The following is a 17093-nucleotide window of genomic DNA, read 5'->3' on the forward strand; positions in this document are numbered from 1 at the left end:
ATGAGTTGGTGCAAATCAATGAAAAGGAGGAACCAGTGGATCAGCCACATCAGTGATCTGTACTGTCTCCTCCCTCACGGCATCCTCTTCTTTTGATTGGCGGCCTGTTGCCTCTTCATCGTAGCGGCGCGATGCAAAGGTGAGGTTTTCCTGATGCCAACTAATCAACAGAAGAGCCACAAATGTCGTCAGGAGGCAGTTTTCACGACTCCCACCAATTACTTTCATAGCCACTGGACCAAATGCTGCAAAGTGTATCATCGTGAGATAATTAAAAATACTAGATATGACAACTTCATATTATCCAAAAATCTCTTTAAAAATATAAATAGCTCTTCACAACTTTAGAATTAAGCTGGGTAAACAGAACATAGGCTGAGCATCTGTGTCGCCCGGGGGCCAGGGGTACTCAGATCCGGGCCACGGGGTCATTTCTGTGGGTATCACGTTGGCGTGACCCGGTCTGTGATCCCAGGCTCCACAGTAAAAGGGGATTTGGTAAGTGAGATTGTCCGTGACGCCACCCACGGTTGTGGTGAGATTGGAACACCACCGCTGCTCTGGACGGGGATCCCGGGAGTGATGGTATGGAGCAGCTAGATGTTAGTTCTCCCCTCCGTGGGTAGGGGGTTGGTTGTCCCGGGGCCCGGTGAGGTAGGTGGATGGGTAGCAGGCGGGTTATGGGGCCTGGTGAGGTGCAGGGTCGCGGGGGCAGCGCGGTGCCGCACGGCACGGTGGTACTCACTCAGCCGGTAATGATGATGACACAGTTCTCAGTAAAACACACGGCTGGATGGACGGGTCCCACAGACGGCTGCGGTTGTTGTTTCTCCCCTGACCCAGTTTGGTGGTGTAAGTCCTTTCTTTCACCTCTGTGCACACTCCTCCTGCGTTCTGGTTTCCAGCTGGCTCCCCGGTTCAGTACCGGTGGGCCACCGCCAAGCCCCGGCTACCTACGGTTCCACCAACTGTCTTCCCAGCTCCCTGCAGACGGCCACCACCGTCTGCCTGACTTTCTGTACGAGGGCCCTAGGCTCCAACCTAGGCCCCTGGCTATGTCTGCCTCTCTGCAGACCTCCTCTCTCTTCCTCTGCCTGAACTTGTCTGGGCTTGTTTCCTGCCTCAGGCCAGCCAAACTCCTGGGTGGGCATCTCCATCTCCTGACTCCGCCTACCTGGTGTGTCTGTCCGAGCGCGAGGAAAGGAATCAAGTTTCACTGGGGATGTCTGCTGTGAACTGCTGGGGGTGGGGGTGTGTGTGTTGTTACCTGTGGCCCCTGGCTTGTCCAGGGCACCACATTCCCCCTTAGCAAAATGCAGATCGTCTGCGAGCTGCCTGTCCATCACCGGTTTTATTTTTCTTTTAACTGCAAAAAGAATAAAACGTTTTAAACATTTTCACACATGCATTTTCAATTTTCCTACAACGGGATGCACATTACTTTAACGTTGCAACAACAATTAACACTTTTAATAATGGCAACGTAACGGGTCCTTTAGTCACCCACCCAAACAACCTGGCCCTGATGCTGCCCCTAAGAAATGGGCAGCACCCCTTGACCCCAGTCCAGAACCAGGCTGCCCAGATAGTTAATGGGATGGGTGCTTCGCTGCCGTTGCGGCCGGGCGGACTGCTGGAGCCGTCGTCATCTCCATCGCGGTGCGGCTGGGATGGATGCCGGGACCGGTGGCAGGGCGGTGACAAAGGTAAGACCTGGGCCCTCCCTCACAGACGCTGCAAGCTCCGCTACCGGTGACAGAGGTAACGGGTCGGTCGGGGCGTTGGCCGCGGGCACGGGCACCGAGGTTTCAGCGGTGCCGGATGGACGGGACATCTTGTGCAGCGGTGTTCCAGGAACCAAACACTGGCAGAGTCCTGGCGTCCCTGCTTCCACAGCCGCGGTTCACATGCGGCCGGACGCCATCCCGTCCCCCTTAGTCTCTTTTTGGCACTTCCTTCTTCAGGGGGCGGGGCTCCACTTTCGCGCCTTTCCTGCTCAGGGAAGACGCTCGAGCGGGAAATTTTTCGCGCCCAAGATGGCGGCTTTGCAAAATTTTCGGCCGGACACCTCCGGCGGTAACAAGGCGCACTTCTACCAAACGGCAGAGCGGTAGGATCCTGTTCGTGACGCCAAATGTGTCGCCCGGGGGCCAGGGGTACTCAGATCCGGGTCACGGGGTCACTTCTGTGGGTATCACGGTGGCGTGACCCGATCTGTGATCCCAGGCTCCACAGTAAAAGGGGATTTGGTAAGGGAGATTGTCCGTGACGCCACCCACGGTTGTGGTGAGATTGGAACACCACCGCTGCTCTGGACGGGGATCCCGGGAGTGATGGTATGGTGCAGCTAGATGTTAGTTCTCCCCTCCGTGGGTAGGGGGTTGGTTGTCCCGGGGCCCGGTGAGGTAGGTGGATGGGTAGCAGGCGGGTTATGGGGCCTGGTGAGGTGCAGGGTCTCGGGGGCAGCGCGGTGCCGCACGGCACGGTGGTACTCACTCAGCCGGTAATGATGATGACACAGTTCTCAGTAAAACACACGGCTGGATGGACGGGTCCCACAGACGGCTGCGGTTGTTGTTTCTCCCCTGACCCAGTTTGGTGGTGTAAGTCCTTTCTTTCACCTCCGTGCACACTCCTCCTGCATTCCGGTTTCCAGCTGGCTCCCCGGTTCAGTACCGGTGGGCCACCACCCAGCCCCGGCTACCTACGGTTCCACCAACTGTCTTCCCAGCTTCCTGCAGACGGCCACCACCGTCTGCCTGACTTTCTGTACGAGGGCCGTAGGCTCCAACCTAGGCCCCTGGCTATGTCTGCCTCTCTGCAGACCTCCTCTCTCTTCCTCTGCCTGAACGTTTCTGGGCTTGTTTCCTGCCTCAGGCCAGCCAAACTCCTGGTGGGCATCTCCTGACTCCGCCCACCTGGTGTGTCTGTCCGAGCCCGAGGAAAGGAATCAAGTTTCACTGGGGATGTCTGCTGTGAACTGCTGGGGGTGGGGGTGTGTGTGTGTGTTGTTACCTGTGGCCCCTGGCTTGTCCAGGGCGCCACACATCCACTTAGCAGTTTCATTTATATGGGACTGCTGGAGATTGCAAGCTCTGCAGAGTCTTAATTACCATCATCATCATAATAGTGCTATATATTCCATGGCACTTTACATGTGAAAAGGGGTATACATAATAGGGACAAGTACAATAAGCATAAACAATACAAGACACAGACTGGTACAGGAGGAGAGAGGTCCCTGCCTGCGAGAGCTCACAGTCTACAAAGGATGGGTGAGGACACAGTAGGTGAGGGTGGGGATGGTTGTGCATTGCTATGGAGGACTGGGGGTTACTCCAGGTTGTAGGCTTGGCTGAGGAGGTGGGTCCTCAGGTTCCTTTTAAAGGTTTCCATGGAAGGCGGGAGTCTGATGTGTTGGGGCAGAGAGTTCCAGAGTATGGTGGAGGCACGGGAGAAATCTTGGATGCGGTGGTGGGAAGAGGAGATTAGAGGGGAGTAGAGAAATAGATCTTGTGAGGATTGGAGGTTACAAGCAGCTAGGTACCAGCAGACTAGGTCACAGATGTATGTAGGAGACAGGTTGCAGATGGCTTTGTACATCATGGTTAGGGTTTTGAACTGGAGTCGTTGGGCAATGGGAAGTCAGTGAAGAGATTGGCAGAGAGGGGAGGTTGTGGAATAGCGGGGGGATTAGTCAGGCAGCATAGTTTAGAATAGATTGAAGGTGTTCAAGACTGTTTGAAGGGAGGCCACAGAGCAGGAGGTTGCAGTACTCTCCATCACTCTTCTTGCTCTGTCTATTTGCACAGTATCTAATTAGCTGCACTATGCAGGGTATTGCACTCTATGAATTGATCTGACAATTAGGTGTTTTCATTGCCTTGTCCCCTTGTCCCAGGAACCACAGAATATACTATTTGCAGGGTCTGCACTAAAACATTTATTTCAGCTATATTATAGCTTAAAGGGAATCTGTCAGCAGGATTTCAGCCCCAAAATCATTTGTGAGCTCCTTCAAAGACAAGTCCAGCAATTTCTTTCCATGTCCAGTCCTACCCTCTATTCCTGAGAAATCAGAATTGTAATTGATATGTAAATGAGGCTGAAGAGCTCCCATGTCACCTCATCCTATTATAACTGATAACTGTTTTGCCTTAAGTCACACAGCATAGAGGATGTCAGTGAGGCAGGACGAGGCGGCTCTGGGCGAGAAATAGAGCTGGAGTGATGAAGGATTCAGAACTACAAATAGCCTTTCTTCATCTCTTCAGCTTCATTTGCATACCAATTCATATTTGTCAGTAATGGAGGAATGGACTGGACGTGTAACGGTATTGCTGATATGTCTTTGAAATAGTTACATATGCGTATAAATAGATTGAGGTGTGGAATCCTACTGGTGACAGATTCACTTTAAGAGTTTTTAGCTAAATCATCTTTATAGTATTTTCCAAAGTACAACTCCTTAAGCATTAAACTGATACTTACATGGCAAGTCGTGCTGACTTATAACAATGTCACTTCTATCACTGGATCACATCTGTACAATGTAGTATTTATACATTTACTAGAAATAGACCCGATGCTATCACATCGGGAGTGCGATGAAATGAACATCTGTCTATGCTTAGTGGTGCTGACAGGAGCAGTGGACATGTGTCACACTGTTTGCGCTTTCCAATATATCTGTTGTATGTCATCCCTCTGCATTTGTGTATTGTATGTGCTGCGTCATTTGACCTCTTTCACCCCTGTGCACTGTCTCTTTCTTGTTGTGTGCTGTATATTGGTATCTGGTGTTGTGTTTCTTGAGCTGTGTTCACTATGTGGTGACTCCCCTGTGTGCTGTGTGTGTTTACACTATATGGTCTCTTGTAAGCACTATTGTCCCTGGTTACCATGGCCATGATGTGGGCGTGAACTGTGGCTGTGCAACTGACAGTGCCGCAATGCATTGTGGGATACGGTTACATCCTACATCCGCAACTGAACTGGCAATTATGTATGTAGATGAGCCATTGTATAGTAACAGTGGCCAGAAAAAGCCTAGATATGGGACTCTACAATACGTTTATCACATGCTGCGCCTATGTTTCAGCATGGAGGTTAGGAGGACCAAATAAATTACTATACAACTTGCCTCTCCGGGAAGGAGACAAACTCTAGCGCCATCTATTGGAAGTAGCAATCATAATATCCTAATCCTAATATGTATATATACTGTATGTATGTGTATATATATATATATATATATATATATATATATATATATATATGTTTATATATATATATATATATATATATATATATATATATATATATATATATATATATATATATATAAAACCTAAGTATTTTCCACCAAAACTATATATCAATCTGTTCACCTACTTCCCCTTAACAAGATGCTGTTAGCAGACGAGACACCGTTTTCAATGTATTACTCCTTAAAGTCACAAACCACCCATGAGTTTTGTCAGTAACAGCATGTGTAATTACAGTATGTCAGTATATATTACAATGGACCCCTATCAGCGGCGTAACTAGAGTTTGATGGGCCCTGGTGCAAAATTTGGACCGGGCCCCCCCTCCACGTACACCAACACTTAGGGTACGGGATAATGACACTGACACTCGGGGTACAGGATAATGACGCTGATACTTGGCTTTTACCCTCAGCACCCAGGTTTCCCATGATCTGAAATCCCTCTATCAGCACCCAGCTTTCCTATGTTCAGATATCCATCTTGTCTTCGGCACCCAGCTTTCCCATGCTCTGCCATACATCTTTTCCTCAGCACCCAGCTTTCCCATAACAGAGCATGGTGCTGAGAGAAGATGTACAGCAGAACATGGGAAAGCTGGGTGCTGAGGAAAAGAGCCTTTTTCCCTCAGCACAAAACATTTCCATCCCATGCTTGTATCTTTGTCCCCCCCCTCGTATATAGTTCTCCAAATACTATAATGGCCCCCACATAGCCTTCCATATACTATAAAGGGTCCCACATAACCCTTCATATATTACAATGCACCTCCATAATCCTCCATGTATTATAATGCATTTCCCATAGTCCTCCATGTATTATAATGCATTTCCCATAGTCCTCCATGTATTATAATGCATTTCCCATAGTCCTTCATATACAGTCAGGGCCAGAAATATTTGGACAGTGACACAAGTTTTGTTATTTTAGCTGTTTACAAAAACATGTTCAGAAATACAATTATATATATAATATGGGCTGAAAGTGCACACTCCCAGCTGCAATATGAGAGTTTTCACATCCAAATCGGAGAAAGGGTTTAGGAATCATAGCTCTGTAATGCATAGCCTCCTCTTTTTCAAGGGACCAAAAGTAATTGGACAAGAGACTCTAAGGGCTGCAATTAACTCTGAAGGCGTCTCCCTCGTTAACCTGTAATCAATGAAGTAGTTAAAAGGTCTGGGGTTGATTACAGGTGTGTGGTTTTGCATTTGGAAGCTGTTGCTGTGACCAGACAACATGCGGTCTAAGGAACTCTCAATTGAGGTGAAGCAGAACATCCTGAGGCTGAAAAAAAAGAAAAAATCCATCAGAGAGATAGCAGACATGCTTGGAGTAGCAAAATCAACAGTCGGGTACATTCTGAGAAAAAAGGAATTGACTGGTGAGCTTGGGAACTCAAAAAGGCCTGGGCATCCACGGATGACAACAGTGGTGGATGATCGCCGCATACTTTCTTTGGTGAAGAAGAACCCGTTCACAACATCAACTGAAGTCCAGAACACTCTCAGTGAAGTAGGTGTATCTGTCTCTAAGTCAACAGTAAAGAGAAGACTCCATGAAAGTAAATACAAAGGGTTCACATCTAGATGCAAACCATTCATCAATTCCAAAAATAGACAGGCCAGAGTTAAATTTGCTGAAAAACACCTCATGAAGCCAGCTCAGTTCTGGAAAAGTATTCTATGGACAGATGAGACCAAGATCAACCTGTACCAGAATGATGGGAAGAAAAAAGTTTGGAGAAGAAAGGGAATGGCACATGATCCAAGGCACACCACATCCTCTGTAAAACATGGTGGAGGCAACGTGATGGCATGGGCATGCATGGCTTTCAATGGCACTGGGTCACTTGTGTTTATTGATGACATAACATCAGACAAGAGTAGCCGGATGAATTTTGAAGTGTACCGGGATATACTTTCAGCCCAGATTCAGCCAAATGCCGCAAAGTTGATCGGACGGCGCTTCATAGTACAGATGGACCTTGACCCCAAGCATACAGCCAAAGCTACCCAGGAGTTCATGAGTGCAAAAAAGTGGAACATTCTGCAATGGCCAAGTCAATCACCAGATCTTAACCCAATTGAGCATGCATTTCACTTGCTCAAATACAGACTTAAGACGGAAAGACCCACAAACAAGCAAGACCTGAAGGCTGCGGCTGTAAAGGCCTGGCAAAGCATTAAGAAGGAGGAAACCCAGCATTTGGTGATGTCCATGGGTTCCAGACTTAAGGCAGTGATTGCCTCCAAAGGATTCGCAACAAAATATTGGAAATAAAAATATTTTGTTTGGGTTTGGTTTATTTGTCCAATTACTTTTGACCTCCTAAAATGTGGAGTGTTTGTAAAGAAATGTGTACAATTCCTACAATTTCTATCAGATATTTTTGTTCAAACCTTCAAATTAAACGTTACAATCTGCACTTGAATTCTGTTGTAGAGGTTTCATTTCAAATCCAATGTGGTGGCATGCAGAGCCCAACTCGCGAAAATTGTGTCACTGTCCAAATATTTCTGGACCTAACTGTATTATAATGCACCCCATAGTTCTCCATATTTTATACTGCACCACATAGTCCTCCATGTTTTATAACTCACCCCCATAGTCCATGTGTAAGGTAGCCTCCATAGTCCTCCATATATTATAATGCAGCCTCCATAGTCCTATATGTATTATAATGCAGCCCCATAAATCTTCATGTTGTATAATGCATCCCCATAGACCTCCATGTATAATATACCCCTATAGTCCATGTATAAGGTATCCTTCATGGTTATTATGCAGTCCCATAGACCTCCATGTATCATGCAGCCAGCCCCCCCCCATGGCCTCCATGTATTATGCAGCCAGCCCCCCCAGGGCCTCCATGAATCGTGCAGCCAGCCCCCCAGGGCCTCCATGTGTCATGCAGCCTGCCCCCCCAGGGCCTCCATGTGTCATGCAGCCAGCCCCCCAGGGCCTCCATGTGTCATGCAGCCTGCCCCCCCAGGGCCTCCATGTGTCATGCAGCCAGCCCCCCAGGGCCTCAATGTGTCATGCAGCCAGCCCCCCCAAAGCCTCCATATGTCATGCAGCCAGTCCCCCAGGGCCTCCATGTGTCATGCAGCCAGCAAAATAAAAAAAAAGTACCGCTCTTCTCCTTCCGACCCCTGCGACCTTGGTAGACATGCCCCTGCCCCCAAATGTCACACACCCTGCTCCCCATACAGCCTGCACCCCCATCACACATACTACACCCCATTATGTCTCACACCCTGCCTCACATATCTCACCCTGCGTGTACCCCAACTTACCACTCTCTCAAACACTCTGCACCCCTTCACATCCTTCTGTCACAGTCTGCAGCCCTCATATGCCACTCACCCTGCCCCCCCCCCCATGTCCCCTCTTTTCTTACCAGTCAAGTGTCCAAATCTCCTTCAGGAATCAGTATCTTCTGATGCTTTCTACCTGGCAAACCTGTGGCTCCTCCCACACAGTCGCATGGGCATGACATCATCGCAGGTCCTGCAGGAAGGATTCCATCTTCTGTGCAGGAGCACTTCTGCTCTGCCGCAGGTCAGAGAGCCCCTCTACTGACACTGGGCTCCCATGACTCACAGGCCGGTCCCCTGGCGATCACGTGGTCGGCCACTACACAGCGGATATCCTCTCTTAGGCTGCTTTCACACTACGTTTTTTTTAACTTGCGTCCTGAACATTTTTTTAACGCAAAAACGGATCCAGTGCAAATGCGTTTTCATTTCAATGCATTTGCAACGGACTCGCGTCAACATGCGTTCACATACGTTTGCGTGCGTTATAGTGAGGATCCAGCGACTTGCAGCTTTTTTTCTTTTTTCAAAAACGCTACTTGTAGCATTTTTGAGCTGCGTCTAAATACTGCAAATCGCTGGATCCTGACTATACTGCACGCAAACGTATGTGAACGCTGGCATGCTGATAGACAGGAGCCTGCTTGCTCTACTGAGCATGCCCAGAAACCAGCCTGGTGTGATCAGTTTCTCCCCCCCCTCTCTCCCCCTCCCTCTCTTCCCCTCCCTCTCTCCCCCTCCCTCTCTCCCCCGCGTGAGAGCTGCGGAGGCTCGTAACCAAGGTAAACATCGGGTAACTTGCTTGGATACCCGATGTTTACCTTGGTTACGTGTGCAGGGAGCCCGGCTCCTAGCAGCTGCAGACGCTCGTAACCAAGGTAAATATCGGGTATCCAAGCAAGTTACCCGATGTTTACCTTGGTTACGAGCCTCGGCAGCTGTCAAATGCCGGCTCCCAGTCTCACGTTCAGTTCCCCTCACTCCCGATCAAATGACTCCAATGCCCGCCCATAAACTTCAAGTAACAGGATCCTGCAAAATAAAACATGCGTTTTTCTCTGCAAAAACAGGATCCGCTTTTGCAGCAAAAAAACGTTCATGACGCATGCTAGAAAAACGTAGTGTGAAAGCAGCCTTACAGAGAGGAGCTGGCTCTGCAGAGCGGCTGCCGTGCCCCTATAACCCTGCGGGCCCGGTCGCAGTGGCAACCACTGCGACCGCGGTCGTTACGCCCCTGACCCCTGTGAATGCAATTGGGCTTCAACTTTCTAAATTTTCTGAAAGAGAAAGTGTCTTGGCTGCCCACATCAATAAATCAAAGCTCTCCTTTAATTTTTTTTGAGTAACTTGTAAAATGAAACCTGCACTGTAATTGGGTACTAAGAGCGACAGAAACAGTTGTTAGAGCCAGGAGAAAATACACAAGCAGTAATATATCTTTAGATAAAATTAAAAAGCACACAGAAGTCTTTGCTGGGGGATTGAGGATATTAGACCTTTACACAGAGCGATCGGACAGACAGGATTTACATTTATTGATATAATTATTCACCGCTCCATGTGCATTTCCGTCATCTCATCTCAGCAGTTTGGATGAGAAGTTAATGTCTTCTGTGTATAAAGCCGGAGCGTGGACTCTGGAGAATAGGCAGGGCGGCTGTGGGAAATGTAGTTTACAGCTTTGCAATGGGCAACACTGAATTACTGCACGTTGGGCAGGGAGACTCATTTATGGAAGAACTGGAGCCCGAAGAGGAGGATATTAGACACATCACCATGGTGGGTCGCTCTATAGTGGTGATTAGGATAAAAGGAGTTTGATAAAATAATAGATAGGATAGCGCCTCTAAAGGAAACCTGTCACCTGGTTTTTCCAATATAAAGTAAAGCCACCAGCTTTAATTCTTTTATAGTAGTCTAGTAACCTGCATATAAGTCCTCAAACTCCTCTGCATATCCTAAAAATTATGTTTTATAATCACGCATGCGTCATGGTCCGGTCCAATGGGCATCGCTGGGCTTGCACCGTGCCTTATCTATCGCTGCTATTTCTGGCCTACGTCATGTAGAGGGCGAGTCCTATGTGCTCCAAACAGCGCCCTCAATCACACTCCTGTGCAGGTGTACTTCACGCTGCCCTACTGTAATGCGCATGTGCCATATTTGCTTTTGGGTCATAAGTGCTCTTTGGCCTCTCCTGGTACATGCCCATTACAGTACTTTGCTTTGCCATCAGTAGGGTAGAGGGCTCAGTGCGCATGCGCAGGAGTGAGATTGAGGGCACTGTGTGGATGACATAAAACGTGTCAACCACATGACCTAAAGCAGTAAGAAAGTGATTGTGAGGGAGAGAGGAGGCGACGAGCGAGACCTGCAACGCCAATCTGACAGCAATGTGCCATATGGGTGGATTATAAAAGGTCTTTTTGGATATATAAAAGAGACTGGGGGTTATAGAAAGGTGGTTAGACTGCTGTAATAGAGGCTTTAAAGGTGATCACCTTAGTTTATATTGTGAAAACCTGTTGGAAAATTATATTGTTGGGAAACCTTAAAATGGACAGTCTGTAAATAACTCCCAGAGATATTACTTGCTTAGTCTGAGTACATTCTTTTTTGTCTTAACCCAAGTAAGTGATCACTAATATTGAAAACTTTTTCTCTTCCTAAGATTGCTGCCAATCCAAGAAAACTTTCTTCTAAAATTTCAGGTACGAGTTCAATTCCTTCTCTTACTCATAAATATCTTACCGTTACAGCTCTTGGTCCGATATGAAAATTCTCCTTCTCATTGATCTGTAGATTTAGAAGAATTTTTATTTTTACTTCCATTAGCCCTTAAATTGCCAGAGTGCCTACCCTCCCTCGAAGGCCTCCTTTATATCCCATTCACAATGTCCCCTGCGTCCCCCATACTGGCACTAATTACTTTTCTTTTAGAAGCGGCTGTCAATGTAACACAGGAGTAAATGCATTTAGGAAACCCCAACCACATAAATTGCACCCCTCCTAAGCAATTTAGGTGCTCAGCTGACGTCAGAATTTTAGTTTGTTGTTGTATATTATGGCAGATATTATTTTTATTATTATTATTATTATTATTATTATTATGTTACAGGGTGTTAAGATGTGTGGCAAAGAATTTAACAAAGCCTTTGAATTATATGACAAGGTATGTTTCTGGGTTTTCTTTATATAGCTGTTCTGCTGTGATATGTATGCATTATTTTAAATTCATTACATTCTAAAATGCCTATATATAAAGGGGGACTCTTGAAGGGGTTGTCCGATCTAAAATAATAAGTTTGCCATCACTCTATGTGACTTATTTCCCTGCTAAAAAAGGATCAGGCAACTGAATTACAACCGGCTGATCCTTATCCTGTGATACGTCGGCGTGCAGTGACAGACACCACAGTAGGTGAATGGTGGGGCCAGTTGTCAATTTAATTACACATTTTCAAGAGTGTTAGGATACTTTTATGATTTGATAGTTTATGGCTAATTCAAGTTTAGGGTTCACGATGGGTGCCAGTTACTCTATGTGACTTATTTCCCTGCTAAAAAAAAAAAGTATCAGGCAACTGAATTCCAACCGGCTGATAATTATACTGTGATTCCGGTGGTGTGCAGTGACAGACACTACTGACAAGGTGAATAGCAGGGCCAATTGTCGATTTATTTACACATTTTCAAGAGATTTGGAATGTCACTCCATGTGACTTATTTCCTTGCTAAAAAAAAAAAAGGATGAGGCAACTGAATTCCTACCGTCTCTGTCTGATCCTTCCATGTGATACGTTGGTGTGCAGTGACACACACCACCGACAAGGGGAATAGCAGGGCCAGTTGTTAATTTAATTATACATTTTCAAGAGGGTTGGGATACTTTTATGATTTGATAGTTTATGGCTAATTCAAGTTCAGGATTCATGAGTGGTGCCAGTTACTCTATGGGACTTATTTCCCTGCTAAAAAAAGGTCAGGAAACTGAATTCCAACCGGCTGATCCTTATCCTGTGATACGTTGGTGTGCAGTGACAAACACCACCGACAAGTTGAATGGCGGGGCCAATTGTCAATTTATTTACACATTTTCAAAAGATTGGGATGTCACTCTATGTGAGTTATTTCCTTGCTAAAAAAAGGATCAGGAAACTGAAATCCAACTGGCTGATCCTTATCCTGTGACACGTCGGCGTGCGGTGACAAACACCACCGACAAGGTGAATGGCGGGGCCAATTGTCAATTTATTTACACATTTTCAAGAAATTGGGACGTCACTCTGTGACTTATTTCCCTGCTAAAAAAGCATCAGGCAACTGAAATCCAACTGGCTGATCCTTATCCTGTGATACGTCGATGTGCAGAGACAGACACCACCAACAAGGTCAATTTATGAACAAATTGTCAATTTATTTACTCATTTTTTTTTAATGAGGGTCAGTATACTTTTAGGATTTGATAGTTTATGACTAACACAAATTCTTGGTTTAAGAGCAGTACCAGTCTTCAAACCAGCCATACTGCCATGGCCTTCATGTCCATGATGATGAGCTGGTCCTCGGCTTCTGTATTCTTCATGTTTGCTTTACTTTAGTCCCATTAGTTTAACGTTTCCATTGCTGCCTTATGCCAGTTACAGCTCACTGATAATCTCCACTTCCAGAGTATAAAAAAAAAACAAGAAAACTCCATTAAACTTTAGAATTCATTAAAAAAAAGTCAGTAAAAATTATTCATTGGCTCATTTGCATGAAGCATGGTCTCGGAGGCAGCAGCCCAGCACATTAAATGCTCGTCTTTTTTTTGACGACTTTTCATTCATCATACAGGATAACAGCGGCTATATAGATGAAAATGAATTGGACGCCTTACTGAAAGATCTCTGCGAGAAGGATAAAAAGGTAAATCTCTGACTTTATTTTTGGAAGGGATAATTTGGTTTTAAATTAGATTTAAAGCAAAAAAAATCTGGCTAATTTATAAAAGGCGGATAAAGGGAAGAAATGCCGAAGGCATAAGAATACCGCTGCAGCAATGGGTACGATATAGTAAAAACCTATAAAAGTAATTCCGCGATAAAGTATAAAACAAAGCAAGGAGTGATTTTCGGATGAGGCAATGTGTTACATTGACCGCTGTGTAAATTGGGAGGTTCACGTGGATTTCCAAATTGGATTACAAGGTATTATCTCTTCTTTAAATAGGAACTAGACATTAACAACATTTCAACCTACAAGAAAAGCATCATGGCCTTATCAGACGGAGGGAAGCTGTACAGAACGGAGCTGGCTCTAGTCCTTTGTGCCGATGAAAACTAGCGACGTCTTCTGCTGTATCTCACAATCTCTAGGAGGAATAGGCTCTTACACCCAACTTCTTTTATATCTGTAAATCTAACTGCATATAGAGAATTAGCCAGAATGTGCTGCAAATTATTCTTTTTTTTTTTTTTCCTTTTTAATTTGTTTCTATACTGTTTGTAATGTACAGTTTTTGTAACTACAGGGAAGAAACAGAAGAATGTCTTGGTCAGAGACATCAAGTATGTTTGTGAAGAGAAGTAGCGGGGGCTATGTGCTGAATAGGTTTTCTTGTATTATTAAAAGAGCCCTAAAAATCCCTGTAAACACTGGTGAAATCCAAGCCACACAACCCATAGATCTGTCACTCCTGTGGAACTACAAGTCACAGCAAGCCCTGCCTCCAGAGACCTCAGGGATGCTGCTGCACAAGATACTGAAGGCTAAACTGAGGCGGTGACGCACAATTTATGGCAGGGTCAGAGCGCAGGATCTTGGCACATGTATGAACCTTAACGCCGATCTTTATTTTATTGAATGGGTTTGGTACAATTACTTTTTTTGTTTCTTAAAGGGAACCTGTCATATCAAACATCCTATTTGGTCTGTAGGCTGGAGAGTAAGAAGAGCTGAGCAAAATGATATATATTTTTGTAGGAAAGGATTTAGAATAATTTGAATTCTGCTCATTTTAAGGTTAGGAGTCCAGTGGGCGGAACTACTGGAACTACCGCCCACTGGACTCCTAAGTGTAGAAAAAGCAGAAATTACGTAATTGAATTAGAAGTTATATATTTTAACCCACAAACTATATATCTCGCTGGACAGCTCTTTCTACTCTATAACATGCTGCCTGCATGCTGTCTGAGACAAATTCCATTTAAAGACATTGAAGCATTAAACAAGATGTATTAGATGCAATAGAGCCACAGCATACCTGTTATAGGAATGATGGTAAAGGGACTCTACAGTATTTAGAGATATTGATCGGTTATCTGGACTTTACTTTGTCTATCTCAGGGAGGGTGGTTGTATGGACCTGCTGTTTTTATTCACACGCATCCACTAAACCTATTGTAAATATTAACATTAATGTGAACCCTTACATACCAATAGATCTAAAATTATCTGCCTATTTTTCATTATTTTTCTATTTAGGGATTAGAACTCAGGTTTTCTGATACTAAAATACCAACTCAGTGCATAGACTTAACCTCTTCACAACGTTTGATAAAAATTTGAGTCAAAGTTTGTGTCCCTGCCTTTGATGTTGGCTCAAAAGCCAAGCCCGCATCTTTCCCTGCACATGATGGCTGATTTATTCAGCCGTCATGTGCCTCTAACAGCCACAGGTGGATCAGAGATCTTCCCACGGCTGTTAACCAGTTAAACCCTGCTGTCAATCTCTGACAGCGGGATTTAACACGCGCCGGCAGGGAGCATGCCATTCCCCGTTCCCATCGGCGTACCCATGACTTGATCTCAGGGCGACAATGGTTTTTCATGACATCCAGGGGTCAACTGATGACCCTTGTGTCTGTCAATATGATCCTCATGTGAACGTCGAGATTGTGATTTATGCTATACAGAGTGGTGCGGATGCCCTGCTCTGTATAGCAGACACTATCGGACAATAGCAGATTCAGGTCCCCTAAGGGCATTAGTAAATACAATAAAAAATGGGGAAAAAAAGGTAAACAAAAACTCTCACAAAAGCTCAAATCACCCCCCTTTTGCCCCATTGATGAAATAAATAAATAAAACAATCCACATATTTGGTATTGCTGAGTTTAGAAATGTTCGAAGTATCAAAATATAAAATAAAGCAGTCGGATTGGTAAACAGCGTAATGAAAAAAAAAATAAAAAAATGCCAGATTTACGTTTTTTGGGCCACCACGCATTGCAATAGAATACAATAGGAGGCAATAAAAAAAAAAAAAAGGAAAATGACCTGGTCTTGAAAGGCTTAAACTAAAAAGGAACAAGTCTCATTAAAGGGAACCTAACAGCTGATCCCCGGCTGTATGATTTCAGTTATATATGTTTAACTCTGAAACGCTGCAACATTTCAGAAAAAAACAGTCTAGTAGTCGCCGGAGACCAAGAGAGACAAGTGATACAGACGGGTTCCGAATGACCGGTCTCTTCCTAAAAGAGGACTCTGGCAAAGACCTGTCAGTCCAGGAGAGTGGGCGAGGAGAAGCCGTCAGTGACCCGACTGTCTCACTAGTCTCCCATGCGGTTTGGTCCTCAGCGGCTATTAGACTATGTTTTTCACTGAAATGCCGCAGTATTTCAGAGTTAAACATACATGGCAAAGATCATACACCAGTGCCTGGTACATGTAAGTTTTCTATAGATTATAAATATATTTAAATTGCTAAATGGGGTCTGACGTCGGACATACAATTTCCATGTACAGCTGTCAAGTTTAATTATAGAGCGTGATCTACTAGCACTATGTTTTAAAGCAGAAAGAACTGATTGATATATATCGGAAGATTTGTAGGAAAACATTCAGCATAATTTGAGTTTTAAATCTCTGCTTACTTTGGGTTTAGTAGTCCAGTGGGTGGTCCTAATCAGTAAGTGACAGCCATCTGAGCCATTACACAGGGAGTCTACGAGATCTTCTGTTTGTGAGTATACATACAAACACGGCCTCTCCATACAACCACATCCCGTGAGACCTCAGCTCCCGGACTTCAATTACAAATCTGATCATCTGCACAGTAGCACGACTTCTAGCGTTCGGTAACTAAATGCTATGTCTTATTTTATTCTTTGAGAACTGAATACAAGATTAATAATGTATCTTCTAATAAATATACACTTGTGGCCAGTGATGAAGAGAACAATATAAAAAAACTGTACAGTTTCAATCTGCAAGCTGCCTTGGTCTATTATTTTGAAGTCAACTGAGAAGTTGCATAAATAAACCATTTATTGGAAAGAATGGCGTCTGTTATCATTCAGGCTGGAGATAGATTAATGTGATTGACTGGGATGTGAGACAAAATCGCTGTTCTAGAGGGTTGAAGTCAAGTATCATCATTGATAAATTCTGGTGTCCCTTGATTTTTTCTTGACGTCCATTAATGTTGAAGTAGATATAGGCATTCATGAGGTCACTTTTTACTTATAGCTGTGCTTTCCTTCATCCGAGGCACAGATAAACTGTGATGTACCTAAAACTC

General features: G+C 45.0%; 1 protein-coding gene across 1 annotated transcript in view; it reads left to right on the plus strand.

Annotated features, from left to right (window-relative positions):
* The window catches only part of CALB1 (calbindin 1), a 122676-nt gene extending 105824 nt beyond the window's left edge, over positions 1-16852 (plus strand). The window contains exons 8-11 of the mRNA XM_075353102.1: positions 11259-11298; positions 11706-11759; positions 13424-13495; positions 13799-16852. Of these exons, the coding sequence (XP_075209217.1) occupies positions 11259-11298; positions 11706-11759; positions 13424-13495; positions 13799-13912 (280 nt within the window). The 3' untranslated portion in view covers positions 13913-16852. The remainder of the gene's footprint in view (positions 1-11258; positions 11299-11705; positions 11760-13423; positions 13496-13798) is intronic.
* The last annotated feature ends 241 nt before the right edge of the window (positions 16853-17093 follow it).

The sequence above is a fragment of the Anomaloglossus baeobatrachus genome, chromosome 6 (assembly GCF_048569485.1).
Source record: "Anomaloglossus baeobatrachus isolate aAnoBae1 chromosome 6, aAnoBae1.hap1, whole genome shotgun sequence".
Taxonomy (NCBI): domain Eukaryota; kingdom Metazoa; phylum Chordata; class Amphibia; order Anura; family Aromobatidae; genus Anomaloglossus; species Anomaloglossus baeobatrachus.